Source organism: Acipenser ruthenus, chromosome 23, assembly GCF_902713425.1.
Source record: "Acipenser ruthenus chromosome 23, fAciRut3.2 maternal haplotype, whole genome shotgun sequence".
Taxonomy (NCBI): domain Eukaryota; kingdom Metazoa; phylum Chordata; class Actinopteri; order Acipenseriformes; family Acipenseridae; genus Acipenser; species Acipenser ruthenus.
Window position 1 is genome coordinate 17,604,431 of NC_081211.1, and position 19,111 is coordinate 17,623,541.

The 19,111-nt window shown below is 36.5% G+C and overlaps 1 protein-coding gene across 2 annotated transcripts in view; it reads left to right on the forward strand.

Annotated features, from left to right (window-relative positions):
- Nucleotides 1-32: 32 nt before the first annotated feature.
- LOC117413376 (calcium/calmodulin-dependent protein kinase type II subunit alpha) overlaps nt 33-19,111 on the forward strand; it is a 71,755-nt gene continuing 52,676 nt past the window's right edge. Inside the window, exons 1-2 of one of the 2 annotated variants that reach the window (XM_058996723.1) lie at nt 33-206; nt 6,903-6,997. In XM_058996723.1, the coding sequence (XP_058852706.1) occupies nt 145-206; nt 6,903-6,997 (157 nt within the window). In that variant the 5' untranslated portion in view covers nt 33-144. The remainder of the gene's footprint in view (nt 207-6,902; nt 6,998-19,111) is intronic. The other variant, XM_058996722.1, reaches the window with a different exon arrangement.

A 19,111-nucleotide genomic window follows, 5' to 3' on the forward strand; every position in this document is an offset into this window, starting at 1 on the left:
GGGACAAAGGCAGTCCGACGCTACAAGAGCAGGTCTGTCAATCAAAGCATCTCCCTCCAGTCGAGAGATCAGGAATGATAGAGGCATACTGTTCGAGCAAAGCAAGCTGAATTCAACAGAAAGACCAAGATAAACATCTGAAGCATGGCAACCATCACCTGCACCAGGTTCACTGAGGAATTTCAGCTTTTTGAAGAACTGGGCAAGTAAGTTTCATGTAGACACTAGTATTCATAAAAGATGATCCAGATTTTACATTCAGTACAGAAATTAAGTGCAAGCACCAGGTAGAAAGCTTTTCGTTTCTTTGACATAATTTCATTTTTAGTACATACAGTTATAGTCTTTTTGCAAAGTAAAAGGATAAGAATGAAAAAGGTCTAAATAACAAAAAGGTCTACATTTCTACATCTGTTATTGACACATATGGGTTAAGTAGTAGCTGATTACTTTAAAACATTTTGGAAATGAAAAGAACCCACATCATTGTGTTTAATTACTGAGATAAAATATGATTTAAGGACAAATTTTCAACCCGACAATACATTCATGAAGAAAATGTGATGATAGCTTTGTCAACGGAATAATGGAAATAGAATGATTTCATCTGTGCAATTATTGAATTACAAGGCAATATTGCAAGCTGCTTTGGTAAAATGCATTATCTGTGTTTCACAGCAGAAACTGAGTACTTCAAATGCTTATGATATTGTGAGGTATATAGAGAAGTGGACACACATGCCAGGACAGTAAGAACATGACTACATAAGCTTTGCAAGCATTTCAGAATATTTTGTTTTAAAAAGCTTCAAAATGTTGCTTGTCATTTAACTGTTCCTACATTAACTGGTTGAATGACACAAGCAGAATTCAATGGAGAGGAATGAAGCCAAGTGATTTTATTTAAATATTTCATATCTTCAGGAATGTGAGGGTGCTGGTTGAATTGCACCTGGACTCTCCTATTGTTTATGGCTGCTTATTGTCTCCAAAATATAACCTAGAACCCACAATTTCTTACAACCAGATAGATATAGAAATGGGAAAAACAAAGTAAAAGGTTGAATCTACAGTGTCTGTTTGCATGTCTTGCACCAAATTGTGGGATTTCCATCCCTCTGAATCGATGTCAAGAGGTTTAAATAAGGCTCTGCTGAAAAGTTTGAATTGGATTTCATTTCTAATATATATTAGTATACACACAAACTGCTCGGACAAGTTCCCAGATTTCTTTCTTCATTTGTAGGTATTTGTATCTCTGGCCCAGCGCACAGCGCATTTTAATCTGGATTATAATGATAGGATGGCTATTCAGAATTCTAATGGGATTTAGCATTGTCCAACACCCACTCTAAGATTCTTAACTAGTCAGCCCCCATGCGTTGTTTTGACAAACCCAAGGTAAGTATTGAGGGGCTTTTATGTAATTCAATTTCGAGTGGCAATTATATGTAGATCTGGCCTAACTGACCTATGTGATTTATAATGCATAGTATATCAATGCACCAAAAGCAAAATGTTTTCTGTTTGAAGTTTTCTTTGATGCTTACACAAAAAAATAAGATGCAGTTATATGTAAATCTGTTGCATCCCTTATTAAAGCTAAAGCTGTCTTGACTGAGTAATAACCAAGGCTTTCACATCTATTTTATTATCACTGGACTCCTTTTCTTGTGCAGAAAATCAATAATTAAATAATAATAATAATAATAATAATAATAACAATAATAATAATAATAATAATAATAATAATAATTATTATTATTATTATTATTATTATTTTTAGTAGTAGTTGATGTTGTAGTAGTTGTAGATATATACATCTGTATAAACTGCAGGAGTTTACAGCCTTTTTATTTACAGTTGTGGTGCAAAGCTAAGGTAGTTAACAGACACAAATGAACAGCTGTTCAAAACACTTGGCAAAATCAGCAGATCCAAACAACATCTTGATTTAAAATGATTTTGATAAATGAGGAGGAGGAAGAAAAAATGTATTTAAATTGAAAAACTGCTACAACAGTGAAAGAAATCCACACTGCTTGTGCTTTCTTTTACGAGAGTTGGATAGTTAAACTGCATACTGTACACCTTTCATTCAACACAACGTTATAGCAATACATTAAATAAGAATAACAGTGAAAATCATACATCTTTAATGAGCAGGCACATTCCTAAACACTCTCTCCATTTCTAAGGCTCCTGTAACTAAATTGTTTTTTTTTTTTTTTTTTTACCAAGCTCTATTCTAATGCTTTGGACATTAAGAAGTAGAGGGAACCAGATTTACAGACCCTTTACTTAATGCATATGCACAAGTGCTGTATCTTTACAGCAAGACTAGAATAACAATGTTTATTCTGTTATGTGTGTGGGTGTTCCAAAGCATTTTTTATCTTTCAATTCTCATTGCACAACTTATAGCAGTGGTGTCACAATAGCGGCTTCACCAAGCTTTGAATCCAGAGCCTCCCACAGCAATGGCAATGTTTTTTTTAAAAAAACAATCCTGTTGCTGATTGAGAACTTTATATCGTGTATCCTCTATAAATTGTTTTGTTGTTCTAGATAGGTATTTCCTATACTAAGGGGTGAAATTCTCAACAGTGCAGGTACTCCTATGCACAGCCGGGTGAAAACATTTAAAAAATTGAGACAATTTGAGTGCCAAAGAATAAATACATTAAAATGTATACATATCGGTACACGATACATTTACAAATACAAAATAAGCCTTATAAAATAACTGATCAATTATAACCAATTCACCATAAACAAAGAAAATACTGAAAGCTTTGTATCCTCTGCTTGTATCACTCAATCATGTACTGTAATATAACACTAAAGTTAAACCTTAAATGACAAGCATTAAGAAATATTACACTATGCAGTAACTGCTGTAGAGAGGAAGTTTTGTTTCAAGATATCCTAAAAAAAGGGATGATGTTATACAGAATGGTATAAAAAAAAATAAAACAATGCACAAAACAAAACATTGATCACCATGGTTAACATGTACCTTGCAAGTTGGGCCCGTGTTTGAAAAGCGTGAAGCGCACCTCCATCTGTATCCCAATTCTGACTAGCTTACCAAATCTGAAGCTGCACTTTGATCCTGTTTTATTAATGTTAATCCCTACTGTCCCACACATCACTTGCCATTTTAGAAAATGTCGCACAAATTCTGACAATGTGCTAAATCGATGCAAGGCAAAACATCTAATATTTATCAACTATGTAATTTATGGCGAACATTGATGTGGATTTTTGCCTTCAAATTCATGTGCAGCAATGTTCATTTCGAATATTTCAGATAGTTTCTCCGCCACACTAAAGAAAATAATTATTACTTCATAATAATGATAATTACTCCATACTACTGTTTTCACACTGCACTGCTAAAGCCTTCTCTTGTTGATCAACAAATAAGCACTGACACAAAGCGAAATCGGCAGAGATTTGTGACTCATGCCAAAATGAAATCTGATGAGGATGAAAGCTCAGCCAATCAACATGCAGTGATTATATTGATGTTAATGGTGGCTAACAGCAGCTAACAGAAACAGAAGCAGTGTGAGGAAACAGAATGCAGGAAGCACGAACTGTGCTGAATGAAAGCGCATTTGAGAAACGTTGCGCTAGTGGACTGTCACAAAGACGGCCGGAGTGGGTGGCGTCAGACCAGAAGCAGGAAATAAACAGACAGAGATGTGTGGTTTGGTGAAGCTGAGCGAATGCTTTCGCTCAGCATTTAATAAACAGCACAGAAAATAAAAGGTTTGAAACAAAAAACACAAAACAGGACACGGCACTGGTAGCCAAAATAAACAGGTAGACAAAATGGACAAACACTAACAAATAGGGACGAACAAACACGGTGAGAAACACTTATTATTATTATTCTTCTTGTTGTTATTATTTTTACCTCCTCTCTCTCCCGTTCTTTCGCCCTGAACACCCAACCCCGAGTGAAAGAAATGTGCATCTATATATACTGTTGTGCTGGGATTCAATTACTAATTAATTATTCACTTGAATCCCAGCACGTGAATTAATTCTGTGCAACCCCGTGCTCACATATTATATTTAACCAGCACGTGAAGTGATTTGTGCCCTCCTCGTGCCTAAATACAAATCTACATTAATAAATACACGTGAAACACAGACCCGTATATATCCCGTGTACCAATGACTATACACCAACATTAACACACGCAACATACAACACATAATATGCACACAGGGGCAGGGCACGTTGCCACATGGACTGTGTGTGAGTGGATGGAATGTATCTGCGTTGGATGAAAATCAGATTAAATAAGTCCCGGTACCCAGTACCGGCATCAAAATAAGTCCCGGTATGGCGTACCAGTGAGTACCAGCAGAATTTCACCTCTGCCTATACTGCTAGAGCGGTCTGCTGTTGTTGTCTTCTGTAGAATAGTTAATGCTTCTTTCAATTGTTTAAGGCAACTTGCTGATAACACTGACACATGAACCAAGTAAGTATCAGCTACCTGACATTTGTCTCTATGGGGCTTCTATAGATGTTGTAGAGCACAGTGCTCTTAAGCTGCCAATATCCAATGGTTTTAAATCAAGGATAAACATCTATATAAGGTAACATGCTTACAACCTGCCGCTTCACAGTCTGGACATTAAAACATAAAACTAGTGTAAATAAATACCTTTCAGCTTGCCAGCAGCCAGATGAAGGAGGCTGGCCTGGTGTCTGTGGAGCACATTTTCAGGTCTCTTTGATGAGTTGTCAACATGAGGTACTGTGTAAATCATTCGCTCTGTGAAAACATCAATTATTAAATACATATTTTCATTCAGTGATCCTATCAACCCCCAAAGTGAAGCAAACCTCAGATTGCAATAACATATTTAAAACCCCTGGGTCGGCTGATGTTGTTATGCAGATTTGAATTCCCTTTGATGGTGTTCTTTATAAAAGAAGGTTTCTGTTCTTGCTGTTTTGTTATTGTATCGTGCTTCAGGAGAGCTGCAATTAGGGGTGCTTTATTCAGCAATGAAAAACCTCATACAGACGATACTGGCTAGCTTACAGTAATACCTTCGCCTGCTAATAGAAACAAAAGGACATACATTACTAAAATGCCTGTACGGTAATCTATGTAAGGAATGTACTGCTTTGAAAAGAATCAATTGTTATTGTTTCATATATCAATATGGTTTATTACAATGAAAACAGACGGTACTGTACTATTCCCATTTCAACCTGTATATGACACTCTTCATTTTAATGTTAAAATCTCTGCTCTATACTATTAAAATAGCTTCTGGCAGCCACCATTTGAAAAAAGTATGGCCACAAAGGCAACCTGATAAATTTTGGTTGCGAGAGTTGAAGGCATCCAATAAATACATCAAGGGTTGGGAATCCCATCGCATTGAAGAAAAGAATTCCCTAAGAGCAGCGAAAACACCCAATGGGTCTGAAACTAACAGTTCCTCATAGTGGTGACGTAAATGCAACAATAAACCTTCCCAGCTATTTGGTGCCATGGTACCATTATTGACAAACCATTTCATGGTCACTCATTGCAAATAGTTTGGCTGTGGTGCCATATACAATATGGTCTGGCAATGGCTAAATAGAGTCTGACCATGGTATTGGTTTATATGAAGAAAACTAAAAATAGCTACAGTTTTTACACCCTTACTGCCCTATTAATTGTCAAAGGTCAGCAGCTTTTAGCATGAATTCATGCCTGTCTCCAAACTTCAAATGGTCTGCACCTGTCGAGTGTCCACTGAGAAGCTGGAGGGTTGAGGTCTCCAGGGCTGTCAATCCCCCAGCTCTCACAAGCAGCGGATTCATTACTGTGTTTACACATGGCGTAACCACTCACTGCACTGAGGGCGGGCCTCAGTCTCTGGTGCTCAAATCCATTGCCTTGCACAAACACACCATTTACCTGCTCAGAACTGTGGAGACAAACAGGGCATTTTTAAACATTTACATGTACCATTTACCAAGAGGTGTGTTGTAAAGCAGTAAGAAACAGCAAAGTAATATTTAATGTAGCCTTAAGCATATTTTATTATTCTAAGTTGTAAAAAATCACTAGTAGTCTTAATGTTAGGCACAGTATTTGACTTATCTAAACAGTGGTAAATCAAACTATGTTGGCATGTTGCCTACTTTTAAATAAATAAAAAAAAAAATACTCTGAAGATACCAATATGCACACTGAAGGAATTGTTTTTACCAACATGCACACTAAAGGAATTGTTTTTCATATCCTTAGTCAAAAAGCCAAATTCTTTTATCTAAACCTGAAAAGCTTTTCTCATTAACTTCAGCCCCTTTTGTTTTATTTTGCATTGAGTAAAATATTACAGTACTTAAATAACCTTCGAAATTATGTGTTAAATAATATTAATCTTGTGCATAATGTTCAAAAGCAATTTAAAATAATTAGTTTAGCCTATTTATTTAGTTATTTAGTTACTTAAATTAATATATATATATATATATATATATATATATATATATATATATATATATATATATATATATTTAAATAACTAAATAAATATATGATGCATCCTTAATGCATCCTTAATATTATATCCATTATAAAAGATGGTAAAAGCATAGCTAAGTAAAGTATATTGAAAGTATGGTAAAGCACACACAAGCTTGGTAAAGCACAGGCATGTTAAAGCAACTGACCCCTGGCAGACCATAGTAAACTAATTGCATAGGGTAATCGTGGGGAAAGGCAGGTAAAACTAACATTTTCATGTCACCCTTTTATTTATACACGAAGCTGTCGTTTCCGCGGTTTGTTAGGTTTCTACCTTTACAGGCTGCCAGAGAAAGCACATGGATTTCCAAGAACGTATCCAGTTTTGTTTTGTATTTTCAGAGGCGCGTTTTCTGTGGTGAGACGCTGTCTGAAGGTCCTCACAGGACAGGAGTATGCTGCAAAGATCATTAACACCAAGAAGCTTTCATCCAGAGGTAAGCAGGATTTGGAAACCTTTTTATTTCACTTTGCTTAACGCTTGAACTGAGCTAGATCTTTGAGCATGCTTGAACAGATCGCTGATTCAGTATCTCAGACAGTTAATGAGATTATGAAGGCTTGGCTTACACAAAGTCAGAGCATATGGAGACCCTGAAATGATGCATCAGTATTGGCAATGAAATAAAAGCTGCTTGCATTAAGTACAGTACTCTGATTTACCTAATTGTTGTTAATTTATGTGTTCATTTAAAACAATAGTGACCAAGATGACCTTTGCATCAGATTATTCCAAAGAGTTTCTATCTAGGCTAACACTTTACATCAAGTGTCTCTAATTACTGTGTATTTACATATTAGCTATTTAGTAAATACATGTATACTGACACATAATTACAATGTTATTATGCATAGGTTACAATGTACTTAACGTGTAAATCTTTTTGCATGATATAACCCTAACCCTAACCCTATCCCTAACCCTTAACCCTTTTCTGATACCATTGTGTACTTTCACATAGTGTGCAAAAAGATGTACCCATTAAATACATTGTAATTGTGTGTCAGTACACATCTATTTACGAAGCACGGTAACTACTACGCACATACACAGCAATTAGAGACATTAGAGAATTATATCCTCGACTCTGGATGATTTTAACACAAAGGAAGAGCACAGTTTTCAAAATACGGTCTAGTATGTGATCGTCACATTTGTGCACGGTGCATTTTCTTTATAGGATTGTAAATACTCACTATACCCACCTATACAGGGTTGGATAAAAAAATAATAAAAAATTGTCTTTTTCTCATGTATACACAATACAGGGTTGGATAGGTGATGTTCCTCTGTAATGAAAAAACAAAAGTATAATGAATTAGTTTACTCATTTGAAAGGTTGACAATAACTATTGTAATTATTTAAACAACAGCAGATACAGAGCATCCCTAAAACACACAAAACACCCACAAAGTGATGTGCACCAGTTTTAATTGTAATGTCAATACAGGGATCAATAATTCACCCCTGGTAAATGACATCAACAGGAGGGAGCATTCAACCTGCCACGGTTTAGATAATTAAAATAGACCCCATTAGCGTGTGCCTGGCCTTTTATATTAGTCAAGCAGTAACAACATCAATTGCTTTTTATGTAGAGACATTTACAATTGTGGTACTTTACATAGGCATAGACAATGTGAAATTACAAGTGTTTTCACATATAGATGCTTAATAGATTATGTATAATATAGTTACAATATAGTAATAACCTCATCATTACAGTATCTTCCTAACATGGCCAACAGCTGCACACTAATGCGGTCTATTCAGGGTTATATTGCTTAATCATAATAGATGGAAGTATTCATTTTATCCACACATTCAGCCATCATAGATTATTTAAACTGCATTGGAGTCAGAATTTGCTTTTGATGGTTCCGTTATAAAAACATTCTACATCAGAATTGTTGTGTCAACCAGGTGCAAGAGATTTCTGTATTCCTTTTGCAGATGTACAAAATCTCAGTTATTGTTCTTTGCTTTGCGAAGGAAAAACAGAGCACAGCACAGTTCTGTACGTAAAGGAAGGCATCCATATCAGACAATTAAAACCGTTTGAAAAGATGGCATACACAGAAGACCTATTCAAAAGCGAGCACTAGGCAACGATGAATAAAAGCGTGCGTAAGATTCTACAGCAACAATTAATCAATGTCATATAATTAAAGGTTCTGTTATTCTGTTAACGTCAAAAGCCTATTATTACAGTGACAGCTCCCCCCCCCCACCTTTTTTTAACCAGAATTCAAAACTGTTTAGAAATGAAATTAGATAAAAACAGGAAAGTTTGGGGTCAATGGCAAATGCTTTTTTAGTTGTATTCAACTTTTTTGATTGAGTGCTTGAAGTTTTGGAAGAATTGTAGCATACTCTGCCTCCAGGCAATGGTGTGCTCTGTGCATGTTTTGAGATCAGGTAATATGTATTAGTCTGCTTTACCCAGAAGCATCTGGAACTATTCAAAATGCCAATGTCATGTCTGTGGTTTGTCTGGGTGAATAAAGCGCATGATTTCCAACACTGTTTAGCAACACTGTGAGCCACTTGATGTCCTTGAAAAAGGAGCCATCTGTGTTTAGAGTCAGGTGCTTGAATGGGTCGTCTTCAGGGTTATCTGTCAGTGCTCAGCTGCCAGGCATGTTTGACTCGTGTTAGTCTAGTCAATTTCAAAAGTTATAAATCACATATAAGAAATGAATCAATCACTGTGACAAATTTGTCAAAATTCCATCCTGTGTCCAGATGTCATCCTGTGCATAGAGAATACTACTATACTACTACTATAATTACTCCTACTATTACTAATAGTGTTGCAATTTCCACACATTCACAAATTGTTAAAAAAACAAAATAGCTATACTGACTGTAGCCTTCCTGTTTAGTGCATTTAGCTAAACCAATATAATTTAACATGATATTTTGCCATCTGACATTTTCCTTATGGAACACAAGCTGCTTTTCTCCATGATGATTCTATCTAGAGACTGTAGATCAATATGAATCCTGCACAGTACGGCACAAGCGCTTTGCTCCAGTTACTCACATTAGCAAACCCCCTTGGTTAGCCTCACCTGGATGAATGTTGTCCCTCCAGGCTCCAGCTTCAATTCAAATCAAGTTCAAAGTCAGATGATTAAAACAGCAATGGGTTCTCTCCGTGCTAAATCAACCAGGAATATGGAGTAGGAAATGTAAGGAGTCCAAGGAGAAAATAAAAAAGGGAGAATGAACTAGCTGAACAGGTAAAAAAAAATGAAATGGGAAAATGTAAAGATAAATGCTAAAACAATCTAATCTTATGTCACTCCTTAGTTTAAGAATCTATTTATAAAGCATCTGTCGATGTATTATTATCAGTGGGTCAAATCAACAGCGATAATCAACCCTTACTCAATGCCGATGATTGATTCATTGTAGATTTTATTTTTTTCGTGTGAATGCCACAGGTGAAAAACATTCTGTATTGCCCCTTTCTTCAGACAGATCCTTTAACAGACAGTTTCTTCAAATGTATTATCATCATTAATTGTTTGTTGAAACCAGAAACGGTTGGTTAATCGATTAATCGATTAGTTTGATTATTGATTAAGCACACCCAGCAGTGGAGAGATAAAAAAAATGTTTCATATTTCAGACACCTGTTTTTCCAAGCTCTGTTGCATTATAGCTGGAACAGCTTGAACTAGAGCTTTTGAGTGTATGTCTTCAACTAGATTAAGTTGAATGTAAATAGATGAATATAAATAATAAAGCTAGTCAAGTCTATTGAGGTTATCTGTCATGACCCAATCTAGTATAATATGCATAGCTAGTTAAAACTAGAAACAAAATTACTTAATTGAAGCATATAAAGTCAAATGGTGTAGATAAGTCATCTTGAATGACTCCTTCAAATTCAGCACAGAGAGTTGAGCCAGGGGGTATGGACAGAAGCTGGAGATGAACAAATGATCTGAGAAGAATATAGTGTGTGAAATAGTTTAAATGGCAAGGTCATAGGCTGAAGGCTTTGATATCAGGGGACTTTCAGGCAGCCATTATAGCATATGCCACTGTGGGTAACTTGTTCTGGCTTCCAACAGTTCCTCTGAGATTGTGAGTCTGCATCTGAGTCCTGTTTGAACTTACAGACTTAATGAGGTTAAAATTACCCAGCCTTCCATCATTTTACACCTGCTAGGAATTGATAGATGGGAAAATGGTGTCCTACCCAATCATACATATGCAATATTTTGTGGAATGTCTTAAGCAGAAATTGTCTCCATTTTATACCTGCTACCTTCAATGAATTACAAATTGGCACCACCTTACATGGCACGTGCATTTTCATGTGAATCTGGAAAGAATTCTTGTACTTTCTACACTTTTACACACTGGTCTTCAGCTTAGGCACATCAAGTGTTTCCTGACCTGTTCAAGTCCAGCAGGTAAAAGGCAGAAGAATTTAGCTATACACTGTGTAAGATGGTTCAGAATTCAGAATCATGTCAAAGGATGTTAATATTTTTAAATATAGGCCACACATGAACAAACAGACATACATTTTGAACGTGTTCTATGTGTCCCAGTTATTTTAAAATGGATTTTCTAATCATACAAATAAAATGGCCACAGATTCATAATGTGTAACACGTTACATTAAGTGTCTGTAATTACTGTGTATTTACATGTAATCCTTTAGACAAGGTTTGGGGGATGGAAGCAGGGGCTCCATCTATACTCTATTAATCAATTAACACATTTAATTGATACATTAACACCCTATACGTTAATCACTTAACCCACCTATTTAAAGCCAAAAAGCAAGCATCTCCTTGTCAAAGTGTTCCCGTTTTCGAACAGGACACAGCAAGACCTCTCTCTTTTTTGCTAGTAATAGTAAAAAGACAGCCTGTTACCATATCTACTAGCCAGATCCTCTCCTCTTCTGACTCAGATGATAGCCAGCAGCCAGGTACCTCAAATTCAGCCTTTCAGTTACCGATACTCTCTCCACCTCAGCAGCTTCGCAGATCCAAGCGCCGCAGCTCAGCACCGCAACCACTTCATTATAAAGACTGGCCAATTGGCCAATCCTGAACACTCTTTTTGATAAAGGTATACCCATCCCAGCAGGAAGCGATCGTCTGGCGTTATTTTATATCCTCTGCTCAGATCTTAGAGCTGAACCGGTGATTCCCTGGGGTCACCAGTGGTCTAGGAAATCCATTTTATTCTACAGCGACAACAAATCAACAGTCCAAATCATCAATAAAGGCCGATCATCCTCCCTTTTCATCATGCAGTTACTCCGCTGGATTATTTGGATCTCTGTTTCAAACAATTTCATTACTGAATCCCGTTACTTGCCAGGCATCCATAATAACACAGCTGATGCTCTTTCTCATCTCCAGGTTCTCAGATTCCGTCAGCTAGTTCCCACAGCAGCAGTAGAACCTCTTCACATCCCCCAATTCAAGGACCTGATATTCAATTAAATACATAAATCTCTAACCTGCTTCAATCCACCTGGACCTACATGGCAGCCGCTTTGTACAAGGTCTTCATACTCCATAGCATGGTATACCTTCTCAATCTTATGCGCCCAAAATCATATTCAACCCATTCCGTTTAACCAGGACTGGATTCCCTAATTCCCCTCACTGGGATGAGGCTCTATTCTAATCGAATTTGGGACATGGCTTGATCTTGCTCTCAGCGATCGAGTCCCAAACTAAACTAACACCTTGCTGTTTCCTTCCTTTTTCTGTCGACATGCTCAGCGAGCCAGACATCTATTATGTGTTTTCACCAGCCTTGGAGGCAGCGCCTCTTCCCAGCAAGGCTCCAGCGTGACGAGACCCCTATCCCTATTCTATCCTATATCAAGGGGCTGCTCAGCAGAAGCAATCCAAAGCCTCGAATATTCGGCGGTTAAGTTGAAACGGCTGAAACTCTCTATGTAGCCTCTGCTTTCAACCCGTGAAATAGCAGTTACTTAGTAAATAAATTTGTATTTACACATAATTCCAATGCTATTGTACAGAATTACAATTAATTTGTAAATCTTTTTGCCTGATATATGTAAGTACACAGTTGTATAAAAAAAGGTTAGGGTTAACCCTTTGCAGTCAATTTATTAAGTGCGCGTCAGGCGCGTCAGGTCCAATTTATTTTCACACGCGCAGTTAATTTTAGACGCGCTGTTTAAAAGTATTTTTTCCACAGTCAAACGGGTTTAAAAGGCCCTGCATATCAACAAAGCACTCACTAGGCATCTCCAGTCTCGCCCCACCCTTTCGTTTGCTATAGCTTTCACATATGCTAAGAAATAAATAATAATAATAATAATAGTCGTACATACCGATCAATCATCTCCTGATCACTCGTTTTATCACCAAACGCCTCAATAATGCGATCCAAGTCATTATTTTATTACTATAACATCCCAAAAAAGCTCTGCAAATGTCAGTGATATTCTCTGAGCGCTGATGCAGTACCATCCAGCTTGTTTCCTTATGACCGCCCCTATATGATGCCAGGGGCAAGTATGACTGTTCATGAGATACGGCCCTTTTTTTTTCGGCTTGTCTCGGCTCCTGTCATAAGAACATAAGAACATAAGAACGTTTACAAACGAGAGGAGGCCATTCAGCCCATCTTGCTTGTTTGGTTGTTAGTAGCTTATTGATCCCAGAATCTCATCAAGCAGCTTCTTGAAGGATCCCAGGGTGTCAGCTTCAACAACATTACTGGGGAGTTGGTTCCAGACCCTCACAATTCTCTGTGTAAAAAAGTGCCTCCTATTTTCTGTTCTGAATGCCCCTTTATCTAATCTCCATTTGTGACCCCTGGTCCTTGTTTCTTTTTTCAGGTCAAATAAGTCCCCTGGGTCGACATTGTCTATACCTTTTAGGATTTTGAATGTTTGAATCAGATCGCCACGTAGTCTTCTTTGTTCAAGACTGAATAGATTCAATTCTTTTAGCCGGTCTGCATACAACATGCCTTTTAAACCCAGGATAATTCTGGTTGCTCTTCTTTGCACTCTTTCTAGAGCAGCAATATCCTTTTTGTAACGAGGTGACCAGAACTGAACACTCGGCCATTGAATGGTTTTCTCGGCTTTTTCCGTAGAAAAAACGACTAAAAACACGTTTTTTGTGTCTTTTTGATGATGTCGGACAGGGTCCGACGTTGGACCTGATAGGAATAATTGCAATGTCGGACCAGGTCCGACATAGGACCGCAAAGGGTTAAGGTTAGGGTTAGATTTAGGTTTAGTGTTAGGGTTAGGGTTAAGGATATGGATAGAGTTAGGGTTATGGTTTGGGCTAGGGTTATATCGTGATTAAGTACATTGTAACAATGCATAATAACATTGTAATTGTGTGTAAGTACACATGTATTTGCTAAATAACTACTGTATAAATACACAGTACTTAGAGACACTTCATGTAACGTGTTACCTCATAATTAATACACAGGCAACAATTAATGGGTAACACAATCTGGGACTGCCTGTTTCATAATCTCTAATGTCTCAGAAGAAGCTGCAAGATCAGTTGTTTTTCTCGCTGAGCACTGGAGGTTAAGGCTGAAATACCTTTCACAGATTTCACATGCTCTGAATAGTTTTCATTCAGTTAATCCAAAAGCATTGTTGAAATCTGGGCTCTGTAGTGACATTCTGGTAATGGATGGCCTTCACATTATTTTCATTGTCTGGCCATCTTTAGTTGCGCTAATGGGCAAGTTAGGCAAATGAAAAGAGAGAGATAGAGGGTGAGAGAGGGAAAGGGAATTGATGTCACCTAAAGGTAGCTTCTATCTATTCAACTACGTACTGTATCTATTTTACTAAAAAGATATTCTGCTGCTTATACTTATGCTACATATTTTGTCATACTGAGCATATATTAGGAAAATGATAATACATGGAGGTTTTCATCAACAAGTCATAACATTTAAAACAACACAGTAGTTTACTGAGCAGCGTACAATTTCAAATTTCATTTTCAAATCTTTGTGAAGGAAAGATCCAGTTAGCATGATCAAATTGATGGATTTGAATGGTTATCTTTGTTTTTTTGTTTTATATGTATGTTTTTATGGACATAACACACTTAACCAACACCATTTTAATCTGTCTATCTTATTCTGTTTGCAGACTATTTATCATTAAGTGATAAGGCCATTAATAATCGCAGCCCCCTACTGTGTAGATTAACCATGAGCACCTGGGGTACTTACCCCTAATTCCCCATGGTAACAGTATCAAGTTTTATGTAATTTATCTAGATTACATATCTATCCTTATTGCTCACCTTCTAAAATGTTACCATTCTAATTCGGCAGTTTATTGTGTGTACGCCATGTATTTAGCACATGTTTCAATTGTTAACTATGGTTTTTACAATACAATACTTTGATATGATGATTTCACAATGATTTCACAATGTTTTTAGAAATGCTATGCATTTACCATGAAATACTGTGATAACATTTTATAACAGCTATCTAACATGACAGAATAACCAAATAAATAATAAAAAACGACTTGCTCATTTATTATTAAAAAAGATAACTAAACCGCACCTCGCGGTTCATGTCATTGACTTTTTCTTATGCTCTTATAATGGACTCCGAGCTGTGTTTTGTCCTATATATTATTCAGGATATTCTTCCCTGCCATGAAAGATAGTGGGTTACCTGGCAGCCCTGCATATGCAATATGAAGTGTAGCTGAGAATTGGTGCATACGAGTGAGAAGAGAGCAAAGCGGGGAGGCTTATTAAAGCTGTTAAATTAAATAAAGAGAATATGCAGGTTGTCAGCGACAGTCGGACGAACAAGTAAAGCTGTCAAAAAGGATGTCTCTGGCTCATTAGGATGTGCTGCTGCTGCAAATAGATTCTAAATATATCTGCTCTTAATGGATGGCGGGTGCTTAAAGCTTCAATGCATATTAATAGAATTGTACTGTGCTGAACCAAAAATGTAATATAATATCTCCTGATGAAACACCTAGCTGCAGTAGCCTCAGGAAGTCGGGATACTTAATAGTAATGAAATAATGCATGTCATGTCATAAGAACATCGTGCTTTTTTTTATTATTGAGATTCACATAGATTTCCTAGAGGCATCCCTAAGGCAAGTTACTTAAATATCTACAGTTATTAGCAAGTTAACTAATTGGCAGGTTGCATAAAAAAGATAAACACAGAAAGGCTAGAGAGCTAAAGCGATATCAAATATCATCTCTTTTACTGATACTTCATTGTAAAAACTGTTTAATTGTTTTTAAAATACAACTGCTCTAAGAGGATAGTTTTACAGTATATTTCAGTTCCGTAGCAGGGGCTAGTGCAGTTGTACTAGTCAAGTCTATAGAGCAAAGACTGCTGACACTGGCTTATTGAGTCCAGCGCAATTATCAATTTGTCCCATGCTAAATGAACCGCGAGCACCCACACTTTGAATTGTATCTATTGTGTAAACAATATTATTTAATATGTCCCGCTGAGGGACTGAAAAGCAATTTTGAATCTTACAGTGACTCTAATGATGGGATTAAATTTGATGTTGGTGTTGAAATTGGGATTTAAGGTTAGGATTTGGAAGGAAGGGTGGAGGCATAGTACTGCATGTGTCTACAGGAATTGTGGCCCTCAAACATCCTGCTGTCTGGTACAGTATATCAAAAGGGGAAACAGCTCCTAAATTACATCTCACCTCTCTGATAAACCTTCAAGCCCTCGAGTTTCTTTTATTTTAAAAACAAGTAAAACTGATTACAGAATGATTTCCATTGCTGTCATAGCCATCTTTTCTGCTTTTATTGTTACAACAGCGTAAGCAAGTACATTAAGTACAGATGGGTGAATGTGATGAATGTTGCCTAATGCATGCACCCAATAAGAGGGCTGAACTGAAATATTGTTTTTTTTTTTTCTATCTCTATACACTATTATTTTTCCATCTCTATTTATACCCATCTATTCCTGTCAACCTTTCTCCTCGTTTCTGTGAATGTATATATGAAGCAATGAACATTATCTTGTTTTGACCTGTGTGTCTGCCTTCATATCTACTGCAGGTTTATATTGCCTGTCAGCCAGCTTCTGCATCTAGCTGTGTTTCTGGCTAACGATATACCATAACAAAGAGTGAGTGTCCTTCCTTTCATCCTCAAAGTGCCCAGAGTCCAAAAAGATTTTGTTCAGAAAGCTCACTCTCGAAACACATAAGAAAGAAAAAGCATTTACTTTAATCCATGTTCATTGGAGGAACAATGATCTGAATTACAACATGACCATTTCCATAGCGCATCCTCATTGCTTTGTGGTTGTCAGCTTGCTAGCTATCAACTTAGATTAACATCAGTCAAGCTGCGGATCTCAACGCCTCCTCCTCTCCTCTAGCACTTTCATTGAGCATAGTGGGGTCCACAGATTCAAATGTAATGATGGCCTATTGTATATGGAGCAACTTCAATGCAGTTTGGAAATACAATCTCACTAATCCCACTGCAGCTGAGCTCTTTTTGGTTTAAATTTTTTAGCGATGATCAAAGAGCCATACAAACAAAAAAATCATACATGAAAAAACAATGCTGTTGACCAGACCACACACCAATTCAGTATTTTTGTGCTTATTAAACATGTTTCATGTTTATACAAACACAACATCATTTGTTTTTTTACATTCTGACTCTGAATCAAAAGAGACATACATTATTCAAAAGCCATCCATTGGACAGCCTTGCCCAACAGTGTTGAGGTTATAGCTTCCATTCCAATATAACTCTAAAACGTCTAATTTGGCACAATTTACAGTAAATATAAGCCTCTTATTGCTTATTACCCAAATACTTTTTGAGAGTAAAACTTGAATAAGGTCTATCTTTTGAAAAGCTTTAATCTGATTGAGGAATAAAGACTAATGACTTCTGTTAGCTATTCCATAAACACAGACCGATGCCCATAACTGAGGATACTTGCTACTCCATCTGAAAGCATGCTGGTCTTCAATGGGAAGCATGTCTGCTGATAATAGCTCTGGCACTGCTAGAGCTTTTGCCAAACAAAGTCATTCCACCAACAGATAATGTGATGGATGCCAGATATGTGGCCTTTCAAGAAGTGCCCCCTGTGAACCTGCTTAGCTGGAGATTAAACTATAACATTAGTATGGGAAAATGTGTTGTGAAAAAATGGAAGATTATTTTACTTTGCCTTTAGGTTGAAATTACATTTTACATTTTTAAATGCCCGCACGTCATCTCTACAGTTTCATTCAGTTGTGCTGATTTGTAATTGTATTGTTGGGTCTTTGGATTACATTACTCATGAGTTTCATGAAATTCTTAATGTCATATTACACTGCTATTACACTGTAATTGCACATCTGGTTACTTGGAAATTACATTGTAATTACACAACCACAATGTTAAATGCATGTCATTACAAAAGACATGAGCAACTGCCTGACATTTTAGTTTTGTAATAAACACATAGCTGCATTGAAAAGAAGTACTGCTCCTATATTCCTATAAATAGGCTTGTTTAGCATTTTTGTGTAAGCTGATGACTTATTTATTCAAACCTAGACACATATACCAGTAGTAATCATATAGGAAATTTCATAGGCAACATATGTAGGTTTTTTATATATATATACTACATGATAGCTATATGGTATCTAGCACCAAAATACTACATCATACAATATAAGTATCCTATAAAAATGTTATAGATTTGTTTAATGTTTCTTTTAAACGCATACATTCGTTATTAACAACCAGTAAAATACCACTTTCTAACTGTAGCAAAGGTAGCTGGCCTTGTCTGTATGGTAGCACTCTTTCCTCACACCTTCCCAACACAGTCAACTAGCAGATGGTAATGCTTTCTCATCAGCGTTCTACTGCCTAAATATCTGACATTCTCTGATCTTTATCACTCTGATCTACTGTGATGCTTTTACAATACAAAGCATAATAGATAATCATTCAAATAACAAATCAAACCAGTTTATAGTGAACAAGTATGCAAGCATATCGATATGACGATAAGTATCCAATCTACCAATTTTACACCAAATACATCTAATTTGAACTCAGATGAATTTGATTCTCTCTGATTGTTATAATTGTAAGCGTGGCGTCATGGATCTACGAGACTGAAGAGCATAAAGGAAGAGGAATTGAACACCTATTTCAACAGCTGTAGTAATGTGGGGCTCAGAAATGGCACAATATTCAGGGTCAGGCAAATATACCCCCATTTTTTAAGCAATGACTGACAGCTACCATGTATTTCCTGTGCACAAATAAATTAATAATTTTCCAAAAAAAGCTTAAGAAATAATTCAATGCCAGTAGCAGAGATTTCCTTCCCAGTATACTTTTAATGACTGTCAGGTATTAGTTATGTATACCACATATCTATTATTATTATTATTATTATTATTATTATTATTATTTGGAAGTTTTTGTTCATGTTCAGCCTGTTGTGGCAAAAGGTTGATTTAAAAAAGATAAAGAATATAGTTAACGCTTTCTG